This window comes from Sorex fumeus, unplaced genomic scaffold (assembly GCF_029834395.1).
Source record: "Sorex fumeus unplaced genomic scaffold, SorFum_2.1 ptg000018l, whole genome shotgun sequence".
In the NCBI taxonomy this organism is placed as follows: Eukaryota; Metazoa; Chordata; class Mammalia; order Eulipotyphla; family Soricidae; genus Sorex; species Sorex fumeus.
Genome location: NW_026606075.1, coordinates 6482746 through 6502769, shown reverse-complemented (window position 1 = coordinate 6502769; position 20024 = coordinate 6482746). Strand labels below are relative to the sequence as shown.

Here is a 20024-nt window from a genome sequence, read left to right as displayed (position 1 = left end):
TGACATTTTAAAAGTCATACATATATTAGCAAAATACAATTTAGAATGATAGCTTAGCCTTTCCATTTGGCTATCTCTTTATTCTCTCTGCCGGAATATTCCCACCTCTGCCTTGCAAATCCTCTCTGAAGTCTCAATGACCAATTAGGAATTAGGTGATCAGTAATAGAATTACTGGACTCATTTGTGGAATATAAAAAAAATAGTATGAAAATAATACCCAATGACTGTAGAATACGAGCCAGGGAGATTTGTCCATGGTTGGAAGCTTGCCTCAAGTGCTGGGGAATAGAAAAGGGATCACTGTGACAATCAGAGTCAGAAATGATTGCTCTGGATAAGAACTGCATGCTGTGCTGAAAGTACACTATAGAACAAACATGATTACCACTCAATGCCTCTTTTGCAAACCACAACACCCAAAAGGAGAGAGAGAACAAAAGGGAATGCCCTGCCACAGAGGCAGGGGGGGCTGAGTGGTGGGAGGGTTACGGGGGCCCGTGGTGGTGGAAGATGGGCACTGGTGGAGGGATGGGTACTTGATCATTGTATAACTGAAACCCAAGCACAAAAATTTGTACAACTGTATCTCATGTTTGGCTGGAGCGATAGCACAGCAGTAGGGCATTTGCCTTACAAGCGGCCAACATGGCCAACCCAAGTTCGATTCCTCCGCCCTTCTCGGAGAGCCCGGCAAGCTACCGAGAGTATCTCGCTCGCCTGGCAGAGCCTGGCAAACTACCTGTGACATATTCCGATATGCCAAACAGTAACAACAAGTCTCATGATGGAGACGTTACTGGGCCCGCTCAAGCAAATCGATGAACAACGGGAGGACCGTGCTCACCGTATCTCATGGTGTTTCACTAATAAAAATTTTAAAAAAAGAAGAACTGCATGCTGAAAGTAGGTAAAGGAACAAACATGATAACCCCTCAGTATCTGTACTGCAAACCACAATGCACAAGAAGGGGGGAGAGAGAGTGAGTGAGAGAGAGAGAGAGAGAGAGCCTGTCATAGAAGCAGGCTGGGTTGGGCTGGGGTGGCAGAAGGGAAACTGGGGACATCCAGTGGTAGAAAATGTACACTGGTAGAGGGTTGGGTGTCGGAACATTGTATGATTGAGACTCTATCATGAACAGCTTTGTAACTGTGTATCACATGGTGATTCAATGTTTCAAAAATCAGGTGATCAAAGCCTAAAATCAACCTGCCCTAGAGTATCTGTCCTTTCAATTAAGCATTTATTGTATGCCAGGAAGTGTGTGAAGATTCAGGGGTTCAGAAATACAGCTGTTCAATCTACCATAGAAACTTAGTAATAATCAAGTGTACAATGGAAGTCTGAGGTGCTAAGAGAACCTCCTAGAAGACTGGCATAAAACAATATTTCTGCAAAAATCAGAATTTGAGAGTTGAAAGACTCATAGCAGGCAGATAGGCAAGAGTGGGGGAGGGATTCCTCATGAGAATAATATATGCAAAAGAGCTGAGGGGTGAGTTGCTGACATGGTCCGGAATCTACCTGTGTGAAGAATATTTAGTTTTGAGTTTTAGGGGATGCATTAAGGAAAGATGGAAATTAGGAAATGAGACTAGAGAAGTGGCCCAGAATTGGATTATGAGGATTTCTTTGGGCCAAAGTAGAGTTTGAACTTTATGTTGGTTATAAATTGATATGAGATGTTAAGTAAGGGCTGACATGTCATGTTTAGTGACTTTCACGTAGCAGAATTGGAGGGTCACAGAAAAAAGCATGGGGATGAAAGGAAGCCTATTACAACAATCAAATTGAAAAGTGTCATGACCAAAAGCACTAACCATGAATGTCTAATGCAGTTATAGGTGACACAGACATTAGGAAAACAGAACCTATAGGATTTGTACCTATATGCTTATGTACACTTCCATATATACATGCATATATGTGCACTTATACTACAGCTGCGTATTTATACTTATAACACATAAATTTATCTATTTGCTACCTACAAAAGTATACTTATATTTGAGTTATAAATAAACGATAATATAGGAAATTCCAGTAAATCCATTACCCTACTTAGACTTGTTAATATGTGCTATGACTTTGTAAGGAATAAAAACATTTACTATCTGGGATGAAGGTAGATTATTTTGCTTCATTTCTGGTGGCACCAAGAACAAATTCTAGGCATGTACACATTCAAGGCTAGTGCTTTTCAAATGAGCTATATCCTGGACTCCCAAATATCTGTTTTAAATGAAATTTGGAATTTGATTCAATTTGGTGGTGTATTGATTTTCTCGTTCATTTTTTCTCAAACCACTTAAATATTTTTATTACAGAAAAAATATTTTTCTAGTAACTTCTGTGTTATAATATGTTATAATATATTATATTATAGAATTATATATAATATATATTACATATAACCACTCAAACCACTTAAATATATTTATTACAGAAAAACATTTTTCTCGTAACTTCTGTATTATAGTATATATGTATAACAAAATAAAATGAAACTACAAAGTGAAGGGAATAACGTCAAAAAGATGTGTAACTCTTCTTTTACTCTACTTAAATTTCTTGGTTTTTTTTCTAAAGTTAAAACACTTGCACGTTGTATATATTTAAACTATAAAAATGATTATTTGATATCTCTATGCATTTTTAAATGAGTACCATTAATTAAAAAGTGTTAATTATTAAGTTAACTAGCATATCTTTTACTCACATGGGATCATTATATTTTGTTATGAGAATACTTACAATCCACACATTTAGCACAGTTCTAGTAACTCAGTACATTAACTATAATAATTTTGTAATTAGAAATCTAGACTAATCATCTTACATGACTACGAATTCATACCCTTTTTCCAATATCTCCCCACTTCTCCTCTCTTCCCTCCCCTCCCCACTATTCTACTCTCTACTTCGATGGTATTTCTAGATTCCCCATGTGATTTCCTAGTGCCTTTTTTCTGTATGTACTTTCTTGTACCAAAAAGTTCTCCAGGTTTAATCATGTTTTCACATATTTATCTATATAATACATCTCACAATTTCTTTATATATTCATCCACTTCGAGACACTTTGATAGTTTCCATTATTTGGTTGTTGTGAATATTACTGCACCTGAACATGAAATATATATGTATTTTTATATATAAACTACTAATTTTATTTCCTTTGCGTATTTACCTAGAAGATTTTGTTCGAGTATTACCATTTAGCAATGATATATGTAGTATATATATGTCCTAATTTTAATTATTTGAATAATTTCTATGCTGTTCTTCATAATAGCTGTACTAATTAATGGTCCTCCAATAGTATACAAGAGTTGCCTTTTCTCACATATTCACAAATACTGTCGTGTTATTTTATTATTTTGTATTGCGGTCATCATGTGATATGTGGTTTTAATTCACATTCCCTGATGATTAGTGATATTGAGCACAATTTCATGCATCTGTTGGTCACTGATACAATAGCACTGGATGAAGTTCTATGCAGGTATGGCCCATTTTTTAAACATGTGACCATTTAAAGCCCAGTCTTTTGTTTATCCAAAAATTGTTTTAAATGATCCTCATCAGTTCTCAGACCTAGAGAATTGGTGATTCTGGAGTCAGCCTCTTGGGTAGCAGATGTGAAGTTCACCACTTACCACTCAAGGAGGAGCTGGGATTTGATGGTGCCTTCCCAAAATTGCAGGATTTTGTATAGGGGTGAATTTTAAAGCATAAGTGTGACTCAGCTTTTTCTGGTGTTCTTATAATTTCCAGAGTGAGGGAGTCTTAATATCAAAGAACATAAAAGACAGGGGCCAGGAGAACTAGTCCACATTTGGGAGCTTGTCACATTTGTGGTAGGACAGAGGACAAGTTAGGATTGAGAAGGGACCACTATGACAATGATAGTTGGAAATAATCACTCTGGACAACAACTGAATATTGAATTGAAGTATCTCCCACTTAAAAAATGTCTTTAATCTATTTGCTAATCTTAGACTAAAAGCCATAGACTTAAATTCATCCTTTCTCCCTTGTCCTTTTTTTGTTCCTTTAGTAGGCAAATGACAAGCTGAGACACGATTCCTAGCAAACTTTTCACTGTGTCATACATCAGTCTCAAATATTCAAGCACTTCCATTAATATGAGGTCATCAGAGTAATTTGGCATGCTTTGGACATCTTATTCATCCTTGATCTCATAGATCTGTTCCAAATGCAAAAAGGAAAATGGAGTATATAATGATCCTTGTAGGCATGGCTTTATGAGTTCACTCTGTAGAGGGAGGCATAGTTTTATTTGATTGTTTGGGGTCCAGGACTGGAGAGATGGCACAGTGGGTAGGGCATTTGCCTTGCACGTGGCCAACCCGGGTTCAATTCCTCCGTCAGCCCAGCAAGCTACCGAGAGTATCCCACCTACACAGCAGAGCCTGGCAAGCTCCCCGTGGTATATTTGACATGCCAAAAACAGTAACAACAAGTCTCACAATAGAGCCGTTACTGGTGCCTGCTCGAGCAAATCAACCAACAACGGGAGGACAGTGCTACAGTGCTACAGTTTGGGGCCCAGGGTATATCCACATATAATATGGACATATAGTCAACTTTTGAAAAGTTAAGAGTGGAAGATTCTAGTTAAAGATTCTAGTTAAGTTTGTGGTAAAACATTTGCCTTGCAAGTGTGTGGCTATAAGCTGGATCTCCAGTATATAGAATAGAATAGAATAGAATAGAATAGAATAGAATAGAATAGAATAGAATAGAATAGAATAGAGAGAAGAAAGTGACATGAAAAAAATCCCATTCACAATTGTGCCCCAGAAAATCAAGTACCTAGGAATCAGCTTAACTAAGGAAGTAAAGGACCTGTACAAAGAAAACTACAAAACGCCACTTCAGGAAATAAAAGAGGACACGAGAAAATGGAAAGATATCCCCTGCTCACGAATCAGGAGAAATAACATTGTCAAAATGGCAATACTTCCCAAAGCATTGTACAAATTCAATGTGATCCCTATAACAATACCCATGACATTCTTCAAAGAAATGGAGCAAACACTCCTGAAATTCATATGGAACAATAAGCCCCCACAAATAGCTAGAGCAATTCTTGGGAAAAAGAAAATGGGAGGAATCAACCTCCCTAACTTCAAACTCTACTACAAAGCAGTAATAATTGAAACAGCATGGTACTGGAACAAAGGCAGAGCTGCAGACCAATGGAACAGGGTTGAATATACTGGCATCTCCCCCCCAAACATATGATCATCTAATCTTTGATAAGCGAGCAAGAAATGTGAAGTAGAGAAAGGAAAGCCTCTTTAACAAATTGTGTTGGCAAAACTGAACAGCTACATGCAAAAAAACTGGGCTCGGATCTCTGCCTAGCACCATGTACAAAAGTAAGAACAAAATGGATTAAAGACCTCAACATCAGACCGGAATCCATAAGGTACATTGAAGACAAAGTTGGCAAAACCCTCCGTGACATACAAGCACCTTTAAAGTATAGTATCAAAGTTGTGGCCCTGTCTTATTCTCCTGTTGCCTGGGTACAAGTTTGCTGCTCCCATTATAAACTAAATTTATTTTACTCGAGGAGACTATCTTGGCCTTGGGCTTAATTATTAAGGGGAAAAGTTCCACACCCACTAAATCTACAAAGAATTTGTCTCTGAAATATAAACCTACAACAGCCACAACAATAATAAAATAGACAGGGTGGTTGACTAGGGTTAAGTCCTTGACTGGGGTTAAGTCCTTTGTAAACCTACAAAGGCAGCGTTTATGAACACAGAACACTTGGAACCTAGAAAACAAATGAACATATGGGAAATGACTTTACAAATTTAATAAAAACCCAGCTTTAATGCTCTGGGAGGAGCTGAGAATGGCCTCACTTTGTACAACAGAATTCTCAAAGGCTTGGAAGTTTGTTGCTCAGGAGTCTTAGTGGGGAATTATGGTAAAAGATAAGCACTTTGTGCAACATACAGGAGGGAACTGAGAGGAAAGAGAGGCAGAATAAGGAAGCACAATAGCTTTCTCTTAGCCTTTTCATTCATTACTATTGACTTTAAAACTCCATGCCCATTTTACATTGATTAAAATAAGAGCAAAGGGGCTGGAACAATAGTACAGCATGTAGGATGTTTGTCTTGCACAAGGCTGACCTAGGTTAGATTCCCAGAGTCCCATAGCACTGCCAGGAATAGTTCCTGAGAGCAGAGACAGGAATAACCCCTAAGCATCACTGGGTGTGACCCAAAAAGCAAAAATAAATAAATTAATTAAATTTTAAAAATGAAATAAAATAAGAGCTAAAAGAAGATTGTCCAGGCGACAAGGAGAAAGTGATTTGCATGCACAGGGCCCTGAGTTTGACCCCCAGAATCACACCCCCTCTTCATCTGCCCACACTTCAGGAATAGGCTTAGTGGTCCCAGGTTCTAGCATTGCCTGGTGAATATTGTCAGTGATGCAGCCTCCAGGCTGTCCAGTAAAAACAAAAAAACGTCAAACAGACTCATCAAATAATAATAGGGGTTATATAGGCAAATTGGATCTGCTCAAGGGAAAAGGAGAGGGGAAAATTTTAAAATTTTAGGAGGTGTAACTAAAATAGGTTTGACCTCTGTAGAAGCCCCCAGAACAGGTTAAATATAAATTAAAAATAATGAGTTCTTTTGTAAATAAATAAGCAAGAACTGAGACTCAAAATATAGCATAATGGGCTGAGCTCATGCTATGCACTGGGGGCCTGGGTTCTATAAACAGCCGCCCCCTTCCCCCCAAAAGCATGAGCAGCCCACACAAATGGAAACTTATTTGCAATGTAAAAACACCAGCTGAGAAATGATATATAAGTAGCAGACAAGCGAAATACATTCACCATTCACCTCAAACCTCCTGTAGCTCCGGAAGAAAAAAATAGAACAAAATTTTTTATTACGTTTCCAGTTCTAAAATTCTGACATGAATATAAGAGAATAAGGCTTTCTAGAAACAAACCTTTGAATTTATGGACCAAATGAAAAAAAACTGAGTCCAGAAATGAGAACCTGGCTGAAACTGCTAACCAGCGAAGAATCATCAGGTGAAAAGAATAATCACTCAGTCTCAAGGCAGAGAAGACAAATCATTTAAAAGAAGGAAAAACATAGTCATCTGAGATGTCCCTCAACCATTGCCAGAAAGGAATGGTTTCATGGTTCTCCATTCCAGAAAAAGAAAAAGTGGCACAATCATGCTATATTAATCTCACTGTCCTTCAAATGGGAAAAAAAAATAGGCATTCTCAAGCACTCCAAAAAATTACTCATATGCTCTTCGGCCCATCTTTTGAAATCTGGATGACAGAATCTGACCAAACAAGAAATTAATCAAAATTAGCATCTCAGAAAAAAATAAAATAGTTTCAAAGACATCAGTGAATAAAGACTTTAAATATAGAATGAATGAAAGATTAAATAACAGTGGGAGATCTAGTTAAAGAACATTGTGTAGATGTCAGAAAATGTAACATTTTAAAATACAAAGAAATTAATAAAAGCTTTTGAAATAGAAAGTATATAAAACTAAATTCTCCTCTCCTTTGTGTGTGTGTGTATGTGTGTCATATGGCCATTAAATGACACCATAACTGAAATGGTTTCTACAAAGTATGATTACAACCAACAGCTCTTGTTTTCTTTTTTTGTTTTGTTTTGTTTTGTTTTTTCTGTTTTTGAAATCACATCTGACAGTGCTCCAGGCTTACTTCTGACTCTGTTCTCAAGGATCACTCTTGGTGAAGTTGGGATAACATATGGGATGCAGAATTGAACATGGGTTGACCATGTACAAGACCCAGCCTGCTGTATTATTATTCCAGCCCCAACAGCTCTCTTTTTTCTGTAAAACAATATGCAGAGAAGTAACTCAACAGACTGAGCACAACATTTGCAGGCAGGCTGTGGGCTGTGAGTTGGTGGCAGGAGGGAAAATGGGGACATTGGTGGTGGGAAATGTACACTGGTGAAAGGACAGGTATTGGAACATTTTCATTTCATTTCATCATCCTGTTATTCGTCGATTTCCTCGAGCAGGCCCCAGTAACGTCTCTTTCGTCCTAACCCTGAGATTATATTCAAGGCTCTTTAGGAGAATGAGACCCATCATTGTTACTGGTATTTGGCATATTTGGTACGCCACGGGGAGTTTGCCAGACTCTGCCCTGTGGGCAGGCTACATTCGGTAGCCTGCAAGTTTTTCCAAAGTAGGAATGAGATAATAAGATGTCATAAAAAGATGTTCTGATAAGATGTCGTGTGGCCGCGAATGCGGCCGCGCGGTTCCGGAAGATGGATTTTATAGTCTCTGAGTCTTGGCCGCTGATGGGATTACACGGCGCCAGGGGGCCAGGTGGTGGGTGTGACCCCCGCCTACTGGAATTTGGAGGATCTGGGTGGAGGATGCTCGACTCCAATCCGAGTAGGCTGGGAGATCTCGGCCCCAGAACCCGCGTGGATTTGTCCCTCTGCCAGTACCTTCATGTGTGCGGAGAGTGGTCTCAGCATGGTGGTGGCTGGTCCTGGAGGTCCTGGAACATTATATGACGGAAACTCAACCATGAACAACTTTGTGTATCTCATGGTGATTCACTAAAAGCAAGGAGGGGAGGAAAGTAAAAAGAAGCCTAGTTTGAATCCACAGAACTGCATATGGTCCCCAAGCACAGCAAGGGTGGTCCCTGAACACAGAACTAAGAATGGCCCCTAGCAGCCCAGAATTCTCAAGTCTAACCTAACCCCAGAGATCAAGTTCTTCACCATGCAAAGACAACAACGCCCAGAGTGGGAACAGGGTGAGTGGGGACAGTAGAGGCAATACCTTCGGAGTTCTGATGTGGATTCACATCGGAATATCCTAAAACCAATAACAAGGCTGTTCTGAAGGCAACGTACAAATGTATGAATAAGGCTTTTGCAAAGCTCTAATTTTTTTGACGCTTTTGTTTGAAAGCCACACCCAGAACTGCTGGGATGGGGGTGGCAGTGTCTAATCTGACACATTCCCAGGAATTACTTCAGTGCTTGGGGGATTATGTTGTACCCAATACATTGTACCTGGGACTGAGCCCAGGGCATCATATAAGCAAAACATGTGCATTCACCCAGCCAGCCATCTTCCTGGCCTCCAATTTTCAATCAAATAGTTTCTTGTTGTTTTCTTCCAGCAGTCTCCCATCACCATGCAGGTACCTGACTCTCTTCAAGAGATTGCTCAGGCAGAATTATCATCTTAATCCTCCTGTGGCTCAACTTTGGTAACAAAGATCATCATTGTTATTTTTAATTTACGTTCTTTAAAAACTTTTAAAATTCATTTGGGCGGGGTCCACACCAAGTGGCATTCAGTGGACATGACCTAAACTCCCTCCCGCCAAAATAAATAAAAGTACTCTCCATGCTTATATAAAGATATTGAAACGAATCATTAACACATTATGTAACCTAAGAGATTCCAGCTGTCCCAATAAAGGTAAGGTAGGGAGAGAGGGCTCATGATTTGTTGAGAATAGTTTATTTTCAACTTGTTCTTCATTTTACTATGATTCCTTCCTTAAAATGTCAAATGCAACTGTATAGGCCACAGCTTCACTCATATGTCAGTGTCAATGCTTTGTCCTAATATCACTGAGACCACTTAAGAAGTAGGCATTTTGATGGGAGCTAAAAGTGGCAAATCATTCTTTAAAGATGGGTTGGAGGACTTTATTGAGCCACTTTTTCTAACCAGAAGAATAATGATCTGGGAGCGGGGGGAAAAAAGGCCAAAAGGAGAAAAGTGTACTCAGAGTGTGATAATAGCACTGACCTCCCATTGCTCATTGATTTGCTCAAGCGGGCACTAGTAATGTATCACAACAAATTGTGAGACTTGTTATTGTTTTTGACATATTGAATACATCACAGGTAGTTTTCCAGGTTTTGCCGTGTGGGACAAGATACTCTCAGTAGTTTTCCGGGCTCTCTGAGAGGGGTGGAGGAATCGAATCCAGGTCAGCTGCATGCAAGGCAAATGCCCTACCTGCTGTGCAATCGCTCCAGCCCTAGAATATGATAATAGAAGAAGAAACTTTCCAATTTTACCTACCAATAGGCAGCACAGAGTATTGCAAACATCAAACCATCAAATCTGTCAAAAGCCCCAGGATTGAAGTAATTCATTAAATGAAAATCTCAAACATACCTCATCTATTAAACTATTCCAATTCAGAATGTTGATTTAAGTTAATGTTTCACTACTCAACCTGATACCCATCTTCCTCAAGAGGCAAGGAACAAAATGGAAAAACAGGTTTGTGTATATGTTTCTTCATCTACTAATTCATTATCATAGTATTATATAACTTTTTTACATTGAATTTACACACAGATCATTGATAATATTAAAATATTATTAACCTATTGATCCCACAACCAATTTTCATCTTGCTATTAGATGTGATTCCAGCATTATGAAGCTTTCTGGGGACATTCACCTTATCAGGCAGGAGCACCAGCAAGTTGAAAAAGCAATTCAAGAACTCTTGGCTGCCATAGAAACGGTTTCTAAGAACTTGGATGTAAAGGTAACAAACACACACACACATATATATGCATATATAGATACACACACGTGTACAAATACATTACATATGGCTGACCTGGGTTTGATCCCCGTCATTCCATATTCTCTGAGAACCTCCAAGAGTGACTCACGAGTGGTGCAGACCCAGAGTAACCCCTGAGCACAGCTGGGTGTGGCCCAAAAACAAAACAAAACTTCCTTTTATAGGGCACACCAGTGGAGCTGGGGTGCGGAGGGAGTGTGACCGGAGGGTCACTACCTGTGATGCTCAGGCCTGACTGTTCAGTTCTTAGGCCCAACCATCTTCCCTATCCATCAAAATTATTTTGTGCTAAAGACTTTACTCTTCACCTATAAAAGTGGACTAGTTTGACCTATTTCACATATTTTGCCTTGAATAATGGTTTTTCTAAAAATCTTTCTTTTCCTTGCTTTCTTTTCCGTTGCCAGGCATATAATTTGCCTACTATTTTACTGTTAACAAGTCTGCCTTAAAGGGAACATCCAATAAGTAGCCTAGTTTCAACATATTCCCTGTAATTAGTCCTCATTGCTGTGAGCTGCACATTAGCAGTGTCCTATTCTAACCCTTTCAGTTTTGTCTCTCTTTCCTAAGAGAGTTCTGATGTTAAGTGCCCACTGTCCTCCATATGTCCATAGCACTGTACCACTGCACTGTCCTCCCACTGCTTATCGATTTGCTCGAGCGGGCCCAGTAACGTGTCCATTGTGAGACTTGTTGTTACTGTGTTTGGCATATCCAATAAGTCATGGGTAGCTTGTCAGGCTTTGCTTTGAGGGCGAGATACTCTTGGTAGCTTGCCAGGCCCTCTGAGAGGGGCGGAGAAATCGAACCTGGCTCAGGCGGGCCGGCCACACGCAAGGCAAACGCCCTGCCGCTCTGCTATCGCTCCAGCCCATATAGTTCAAAAATTGAATTCCTTTGGCCAAAACCTATCATGTAGTTTTATTCCCTTGATAGTGATTAGTGTAGGCAAAATTATGTGCTGAGTTCTCTGTTATTTTCCTTAGTGCTTCTGGGAATGGGGCAGACACACTCTTCTTTATTTCCACAATTAGAACTTATTTTTATTTTCTTCTCTTTTTATGTCCTAAGTCATTTCATTTGGGATCTTTCTGCTTATATCCTAATCCTGCCTAGAAGTACTTGAGGCCTAACCTTAGGCAATTCATGTTTATTTCTCTCAGACCTTAATTGTACAATTAAGCTTTTTATTTAGTAAGTATTTGGTGAGCATTCATGATTGGCCACCTAGTGTATACCTGTGATATCATGGTGTCAGAGGACACAGTGACTTACATTGTAACTGCAGAGGTAGAAAATAAAGAATAGAGAAATTGTTAATAAATATCAACGGTATAGCTTTGTAGGGCTAGAGCGATAGCACAGTGGTAGGGCGTTTGCCTTGCACGCAGCCAACATGGCCGACCTGAGTTCGATTCCTCCGCCCCTCTCGGAGAGCCCGGCAAGCTACCGAGAGTATCTCGCCTGCACGGCAGAGCCTGGCAAGCTCCCCGTGACGTATTTCATATGCCAAACACAGTAACAACAAAATCTCCAATGGAGACGTTACTGGGCCTGCTCGAGCAAATCGATGAACAACAGGAGGACAGTGACAGGACAGTGACAGGATTATAAAAAAAAAAGTATTATAGACAGCAAAATTAAATACTTCCTTGTCCTGTCCATCCAGAGAATTCTATAACTGTAGAATTGTTTCCTTTTTAAAAAAAAATCATGGGGCCGGAGCGATAGTACAGCAGGTAGGGTGTTTGCCTTGCACGCGACCAACCTGGGTTAGATCCCCAGCATCCCATATGGTCCCTCCAGCACTGCCAGGAGTCATTCCTGAGTGCAGAACCAGGAGTAACCCCTGAGCATCAGTGGGTGTGACACAAAAAGCAAAAAAATAAAAATAATAATAATAAAAAAAATTAAAAATCATCCCAAACTCAAATATGTTTTAGGCTCTTTAGAAATGAAGGTATAATTCATGTAAGTACTAAACATCTTATTCATATAAACACACAAAAATAACAAATTTTTTGTGCTTTCAACAGGTTCTGCATCTCTTAGGAAAGATAGAGTCTTCACATTCTGAGCAAACATCAAATCTCAAGATCGTCCAGGGGGATTATCGGCATGAAATGAATCTTTTGGAATTGAAGTAAGTGAATAGAAGTGTTTTAATTCTGTTAAATGCATTCCAACAGCTGTCATTTATTTGTTTTTACCTACTGAAAACATTGGCATTAAATAAGGAATCTGCCTCAGGAATTTGAACCTTGTCAAAAAATAAAGCAAAAAAAATAAATAAAAGATGGAGAGAATATTCCACTCTGAAGTATCTTATACAATATTCACAATATCACTGTCACTGTCCTCCCGTTGTTCATCGATTTGCTCGAGCAGGCCCAGTAATGTCTCCATTGTGACACTCCATTGTTACTGTGTTTGGCATATCGAATGCATCACGGGTAGCTTGCCAGGCTTTGCCATGCGGGCGAGATACTCTCAGTAGCTTGCTGGGCTCTCCAAAGGGGTGGAGGAATAGAACTCGAGTCAGCCTGGCCAGCCACATACAAAACACACGCCCTACCAGCTGTGCTATCACTCCAGCCCATTCATAATATAAGATGAAATATTAATTTTGTCAATCTCAGCATAACAGTCATTTGACCTTCTTTCGTAGAAGGAAAGAAGGGAAAGCATATTTACATGCCTCAATGTAAATCACAACTGAATATACGCCAGTTCCACAAGATTGTCAAATAATTTTTTAAACAGCTTTAAAAAATTTTGTTCAGATTTCTTCTAAGATGATCTTGATGCTTTATATTAAATCTTTTTTTTAAAAAACTTATCTTTATATCTCATATTGTTCCTCTCTTTATTCTATCATACACTAAATTTTCAATAAAATAAACAATACACAAGATGCCACAAACCTTCATCCTGCTGTTGTCCTTTGTACTCAAATTCTCCTTATATAAATGACTGATTCCCTGCAGGATATTGTGCGCATAAAAGAGAATTTTAGTAATCGGGATATTATATTATTATTAGATTAGATTAGAATATTATACTTTGTCCTTTTTACCTTCCTGCTCAGTAATGTCTGGGACAGATGTTATTTAACAAGGGTTTTCTTGGGGGTGTGGGGAAGTGGAGAATAAAGTTTTGGTTGTCAGGGGACCCAACCAGGTCAACTTGCAAGCAACTTACTATTACCATACTATCTTTCCATGCTATTATTTGACAGGTTTTAATGCCTTTAGGTAAATCCAGTATTCTGACAATACTCTTCTTTCTCTATTTCCCCCTCTCTCTACTATATTCTATTAAATGTAAGTATCATGGACTACAAGACGTTTCACTGTATTTTTGTACCTCTATGACACAAAGCTAACAATTAAACCAAAGCCCATTGTCATTTTAAGACACCTCACAATTTCAGAGATGTCAAAGTAGGAATTATGTATAACCTGGGGCAAGCTCCCCCATGGCATATTCTATATGCCAAACACAGTAACAACAAGTCTCACAACGGAGATGTTACTGATGCCCACTCGAGTAAATCGATGAACAATGGGATGACAGTGATACAGTGAAACAGTGATATGTATAACCTAGAAATTGATGACATAGCCTAGTGATCACTAAAGCTCAGAGGAGTAGATGTCTTGAGTAAAAAAGAAAATACTCACTTTCTGATTGCTCTTTCTTTAAAAGAAAAAAGCATATTTGGATCTTAAAGTTCTAGCACACTGAAAATTCTCAGTATCTATGTGATGTTTTATTTGGTTCCTTTAATTTTTCAATTAGATCCTTTTAGCTCCTAAGAGTTGAGACAAAGAATTTCAAAGAAGAAACAGAGAAGTAAACTGTCTCCAAAAGTATAGTTTTAGAATTGATTCCAGAGTCTGGAGCGATAGCTCAGTAGTAGAACACTAACCTCACATATATAAGACCTTAGATTTAATACCCAGCATCACACACACACAAAAATCATCTTGTTTGGAGGGAGGGAGTTGGGACATACAATGTGATGTAGAAAATTATCCTCAAGCAATTAACTTATCACTTGTACCATTTGTATCATTCGTCATCCCGTTGCTCATCAATTTGCTCTAGCGGGCACCAGTAACATCTCTACCCGTTCCTGTTGCATGCTAGTGTAACCCAATGGCGTATGCTCACTCCAGGAACACAAAGAGCCTCAAACCATTCGTTCAAGGTTTTGACAAAAAAAAGTCTGACCATTTCTTAGGTGGGCAGCCAGGACTTCTTTTTTTTATTTATCTTTTATTTATTTATTTATTTTTATTAGTGAGACACCAAGAGGGGGAGATGGGGGTGGGAGGGATACTGGGATCCATGGTGGTGGGAAATGGGCACTGGTGGAGGGATGGGTATTTGATCATTGTATAATCGAAACCCAGGACTTCTTTTGACATCCCGTGGAATCCACTCAGTAACAACTTTAGTCCTGTGGTCGTCTCTAAATCGCATTACATGTCCGTCCCATTTGATTTTCAACACCTTGGCAAACAAAATAGCATCCCTGATTCTTGATCGTTGACGGAGATGAAAACTCCGGATTCCTTCTCTCACTTGAGTGAAATGTGATATTCCAAGCATGCACTGTAGCACTACACTGTGCTCCCGTTGTTCATTGATTTGCTCAAGCGGACCCAGAAACGTCTCCATCATGAGACCTGTTGTTACTGTGTTTTGCATATCCAATACGTCACGGGTAGCATGCCAAGCTTTGCCATGCAGGTGAGATACGCTCAGTAGCTTGGCAGGCTCTCCAAGAGGGGCGGAGGAATCAAACTCGGGTCAGCCATGTGGGTCGCGTGCAAGGCAAACACCCTACCCACTCTGCAACCACTCCGGCCCATAGCTCTTTTGATTCCTCTTTGGGTGACCCGAATAGCATTCTCATCCTGTTTTCGTAGGGTCCAGGTCTCTGAGGCATATGTTAGTGCAGGAAGAATGGTGGAGTCTAAAAGATGTGCCCAGAGCCGAAGGTTCTTCATCCTCTTAACCACTTCTTTGACACTCTTGAAGGCATTCCACATGTCTCTCTTCCTCCTGGGAAGTTCAGGGGTCAGGTCGTTCACCATGTGGAGTTCTCGACCTAGGTACACATAACTGCTGGATTCAGAGATGTTTGTTCTGTTGAGGTAAATGGAACATCAGGAACTAGTCCATTTCTCATGAACATTGTCTTTGTGAGATTCAGCTGCAGTCTGACCTTTCCACACTCACAGTCAAAGTTGGCCAGCATTCGTGCCATTTGGCTGATATTTGGTGTTATTAGAATGATGTCATCAGCGAAGCAGAGGTGCTGTAGTTGCCGACCATCTATCTTCACTGTCATTCCTTCCCATTCCAGTCGTTGCATGACATTCTCGAGGGTGCACTGAAGAGTTTCAGTGGAATAGTATCGCCCTGTCAAACCCCTCTCTTGATGTTGATGATCACGTCCTTGTAGAATGGTGAGATCCTGGTGGTGAATCCATAATACAGCTCACAGAGGATCCTGATGTACTGAGTTTGAACCCCTGTGTGGCTAGGGCTTTGATGATGGCTTCAGTCTCAACAGAATCAAAGGCCTTCTTTAAATCAACGAACGTTAGACAGAGCAGCATCTTGAACTCTCGCGAAACCTCAATGAGCTTGGTTACCAGATGGATAAGGTCTATCGTGCTGAACCCTTTTCAGAACCCGGCTTGCTCAAATGGTTGTCCTTTGTCTAGTGTTCTGCCTATTCTATTCAGGATGACTCGAGTGAATAACTTGTAGATGACATACAACAGGCAGATCGGGCAATAGTTGCCGATGTTGTGGATGCCTCTCTTCTTGTACAACAGGATGGTCCTGCTGATTTTCCATTGGGATAGAACCTTACATTCATACAGGTAGAGTGTGAAGAGCCAAGACTATATTGACGAGTACTGGCGGCAGATTCTTCAGGTGTTCTGGTCGAACCTTGTCTGAACCACATGTTGTATGCTTCTTTACTGACAAAATAGTATGTTGAATTTTGGAAGGGAGAACGCTGGGAACGACATATCCATCCTGCGGAATTTGGTATGTGGGCAGGTGGACGTGGTTATCGAAGAGATCTGAGTAGAAATCATGGATAATCTTCTCCATTGCCCTTATGGAAAATGGGATAGATCCATCAGGACATTGGCGGGGGGGTGGGCAGTCATCTGGATCTTGGTCTTGTAGTTGATGAAGAACAGGTGGGCGTTGCAAATACTTTCCCGGCTTCTGCCACATCAGCCAACACTGCTGCTCTTCTCTCTTCAAGGTCTTCCTTTATTGCTTCTCTGCACAGCTTCTCGAGCTTGGACATCAGCTTGTGATTGCCTGAGGCTGGTGCCAAACCACTTTGGCGACTGAGCTCAAGAGTTTCCAAAGACAGGCATCTTTTTGTGGTTTTCTCTCTCTGTGTTCTTGGCTCAGTCATGGAGGTGCTGAACCAGTCAATCATACTCTTCATCAATGTTGTAAACAACGGCATCTTCCCATGTTGCCACAATAGTGCTAAAGTTGGTGACCAGTTGGTGGTCATTTTGGGAGTTCTCTCTTAAACTTTGCAGCCCTTTCTCCCTGCTCTGTGAAGTAAAATTTTGCACAAAGGAGATGGTGGTCTGATCCCATTTGGAATTTTGGGACAATAGCAACATCGGTCCAGCAAAACCATCGATTGAATATGATGTGGTCAATTTCATTGTGGAACTGTCTACTAGGAGACTCCCATGTCCAACGTTTAGATTCGGCTTTCTGGAACTGCGAGTTACCATGGATGGTCTTGGTCAACATGATGAACTCAGACAGTCTTTCATCCTGTTTGTTCCATTCTGGGCCATGGGTCCCAATGTGGAGTTCTTCAGGCGACCTTCTCGGTCCTATTTTCACGTTAAAATCACTGACAATGACCTTGTAAAAGGTGTGGTCTTCTTTATAGAACTTCTCCAGCTCCATGTAGAACTTCTCAATTTCTTCTTTGTCATAGTTAGATGTTGGTGGGTAGACGACGAAGATAGTAACTGCCAGCAGTGAGGCACATCTATTCAAATGTAAGTGTCCAATTCGGGTTGTTAGGCATTCAAACAAACCAATACTCATTGCCAAATTCGTGTTGATGAGGACACTGGAACCACCAACGCCCTTACTGTCACATGCTCAGAGAAAGTTCTTCTCCAGTGTTGAAAACGACATGATGTGATCGATGCCTTCTCGTCTCGGTCAATCCAATGACATTGTACTTGATCTTCTGCATTTGCACCATCAGGTTCTCGATGGATGCTTCTGATGCCAGCATAGTGCATTAAAAGTGCAGACAGTCATCTTAGTCCTTCTTTGTTTTGGCAGCCTCGTTCAGCCCTGAGATTTTAGCAGCTTCTCCTCGCTCATTTTCCTCAACGCCGCCATATTGGGGGTTCTTCCAGGGTCAGGGCAATGAGGCCCATTTTTGTTATTGTTTTGGCATATCAAATATGCCACAGGTAGTTTAGCAGGCTCTGCCATGTGGGTGGCATGTTGGAACGATCTGCACACTGACGAACACTGCCACACACCTTGTTCATGGATATGCTGCTCATGTACAGAAAGTACTGGCCAGATCGACACAGTCCACAGCAAGGAGTCTAGCCCTGCACCTGCCTGCATCTCTGGGCAGCACCCGTTGGTTTGTTCTTCACCAGTTGGCACTGTTGCCACCTCCTTGACATGATGAGGCGATGAAACATATAGTAATAAATTTTTTAAAATAGTGGAAAATTGGACCAAACACGTAGTACAGCAGGCAGAGTGCTACCTGGGCTCAATACCCAGCACCCTATGTGATCCCCAACTCCCGCCAGGAGTGATCCCTGAGCACAGAATTGGGAGTAAACCTTGAGCACTGCCTAGTGTGGTCACAAAAAAAAGGGGGGGGGAGGAGTTTTTGAGATCTGAGACACCGCTGTGTACTTCTTCCTCTTTAATCCTGCGAGAAAATTGGCCTGAGGCACACAATCTAAGTAGTCAAATCTGATCTGGATACTGTCTGAATGTGAATCAGTCCTCAGTTTTAAGGACTGGGAATGGCTGGAAATTTACACATGAAAGACCCAGGGCTTGAGAGGGGTACACAAACACAGACACACACACACACACACACACACACACACAGCCCCTTACCACCTGGAGAATGCCAGTCAAGGAGCAACAATCTTCTATTTTCATTTGCATCCTTCATTGGTTGACTCTCCTTTTCTATGAATTGCCCAATTTTAACACTTGACAAACTTTATGTTGTGCTTTTCTTCTTTTTAAAAAAATATATTTGTCATTTCTTCATGCTAGGGATATTAATTATTTTGATGTCAGTGGACCCTGTTGGTGACTTACGTGAAGTGGGGAGGAGAAAGACGGTCATTTTCTCCCCATCCGCCTCTGCCACCCGGGACCCAACATTACTGGGTTCTTGTCTCGCCTCGAAGAAAAGAATTTTAGGAGTAGACAACAGTGAAGAAAACAAATTTTATTTGGAGGTTTTTAAAGGAGATGAGGAAAAGAAAGTGGGAGAGAGTGGAGAGTAACACGCTCAAGAGAGAACCTGAGCTTCTCCAAGGGCGGAGAGAGCCCTTACAAACATCCCAGCATTAGACATGAAAGCATGAAAGAACACATCTCAAGAGGCGAGATTCAGGCGACACACGTGCTTGGGCGCCACATGTGCTCAGCCACATGGGTGCAAGCAGCAATGCATACCCTTTCTTAGTTCAAGTTGGCCTTTATAGGGTTCTTCTAACTTACCCCCCTGTGTGGCTTCTACCCAGGTTAAAGTCCATTGCTAAGGAGGTTGCCTAAGGAGTAGAGCTGGGAGTGGTGATGGTCTTCTTTGAAATTTCTCTTCTGGCCTTTAGTTCCTGTTGGAGCTTCTGTCAGAGCAGAGTCCAGCTTCCTAAGGGTCCATTGCTGGCACCAGATGAAGGTCTTATCAGGCCTTAGTTCCTGTTTTCTGCCAGGTTGGCCTTTATAACTTCAGAGCTTTTACTTCCCAGGAAATTTACTGCCATCGCCTGGGGATGGGGGCCTTCCCTATCTGACTGCCTGCTACATCACTTTGACTGAGACATACATTGCAAATGTATTTTCCTCAAAGAGAAAGTAAAAGAAAAGCATGTAGATATAGTCGACCTATTGATATTTTAGCTGCAAGTTGTATAATTAACAACAATTTCATTCACATCCATTACATTAGGGAAATTTTTTTAAGAAAACAAATATTTTTTCTGAAACCTTTATTTTACTTTACTCATATTTAAAAGTAGGCCTGATGATTTAATAAACATTTATAAAATATTTTGTCCTCCA

At 40.6% G+C, this 20024-nt stretch overlaps 1 protein-coding gene across 1 annotated transcript in view; it reads left to right on the top strand.

The window, feature by feature from the left end:
- Nucleotides 1-20024, top strand: part of FAM81B (family with sequence similarity 81 member B) — a 68577-nt gene that overhangs the window by 39508 nt on the left and 9045 nt on the right. Inside the window, exons 6-7 of the mRNA XM_056112410.1 lie at nucleotides 10493-10622; nucleotides 12704-12810. Of these exons, the coding sequence (XP_055968385.1) occupies nucleotides 10493-10622; nucleotides 12704-12810 (237 nt within the window). The remainder of the gene's footprint in view (nucleotides 1-10492; nucleotides 10623-12703; nucleotides 12811-20024) is intronic.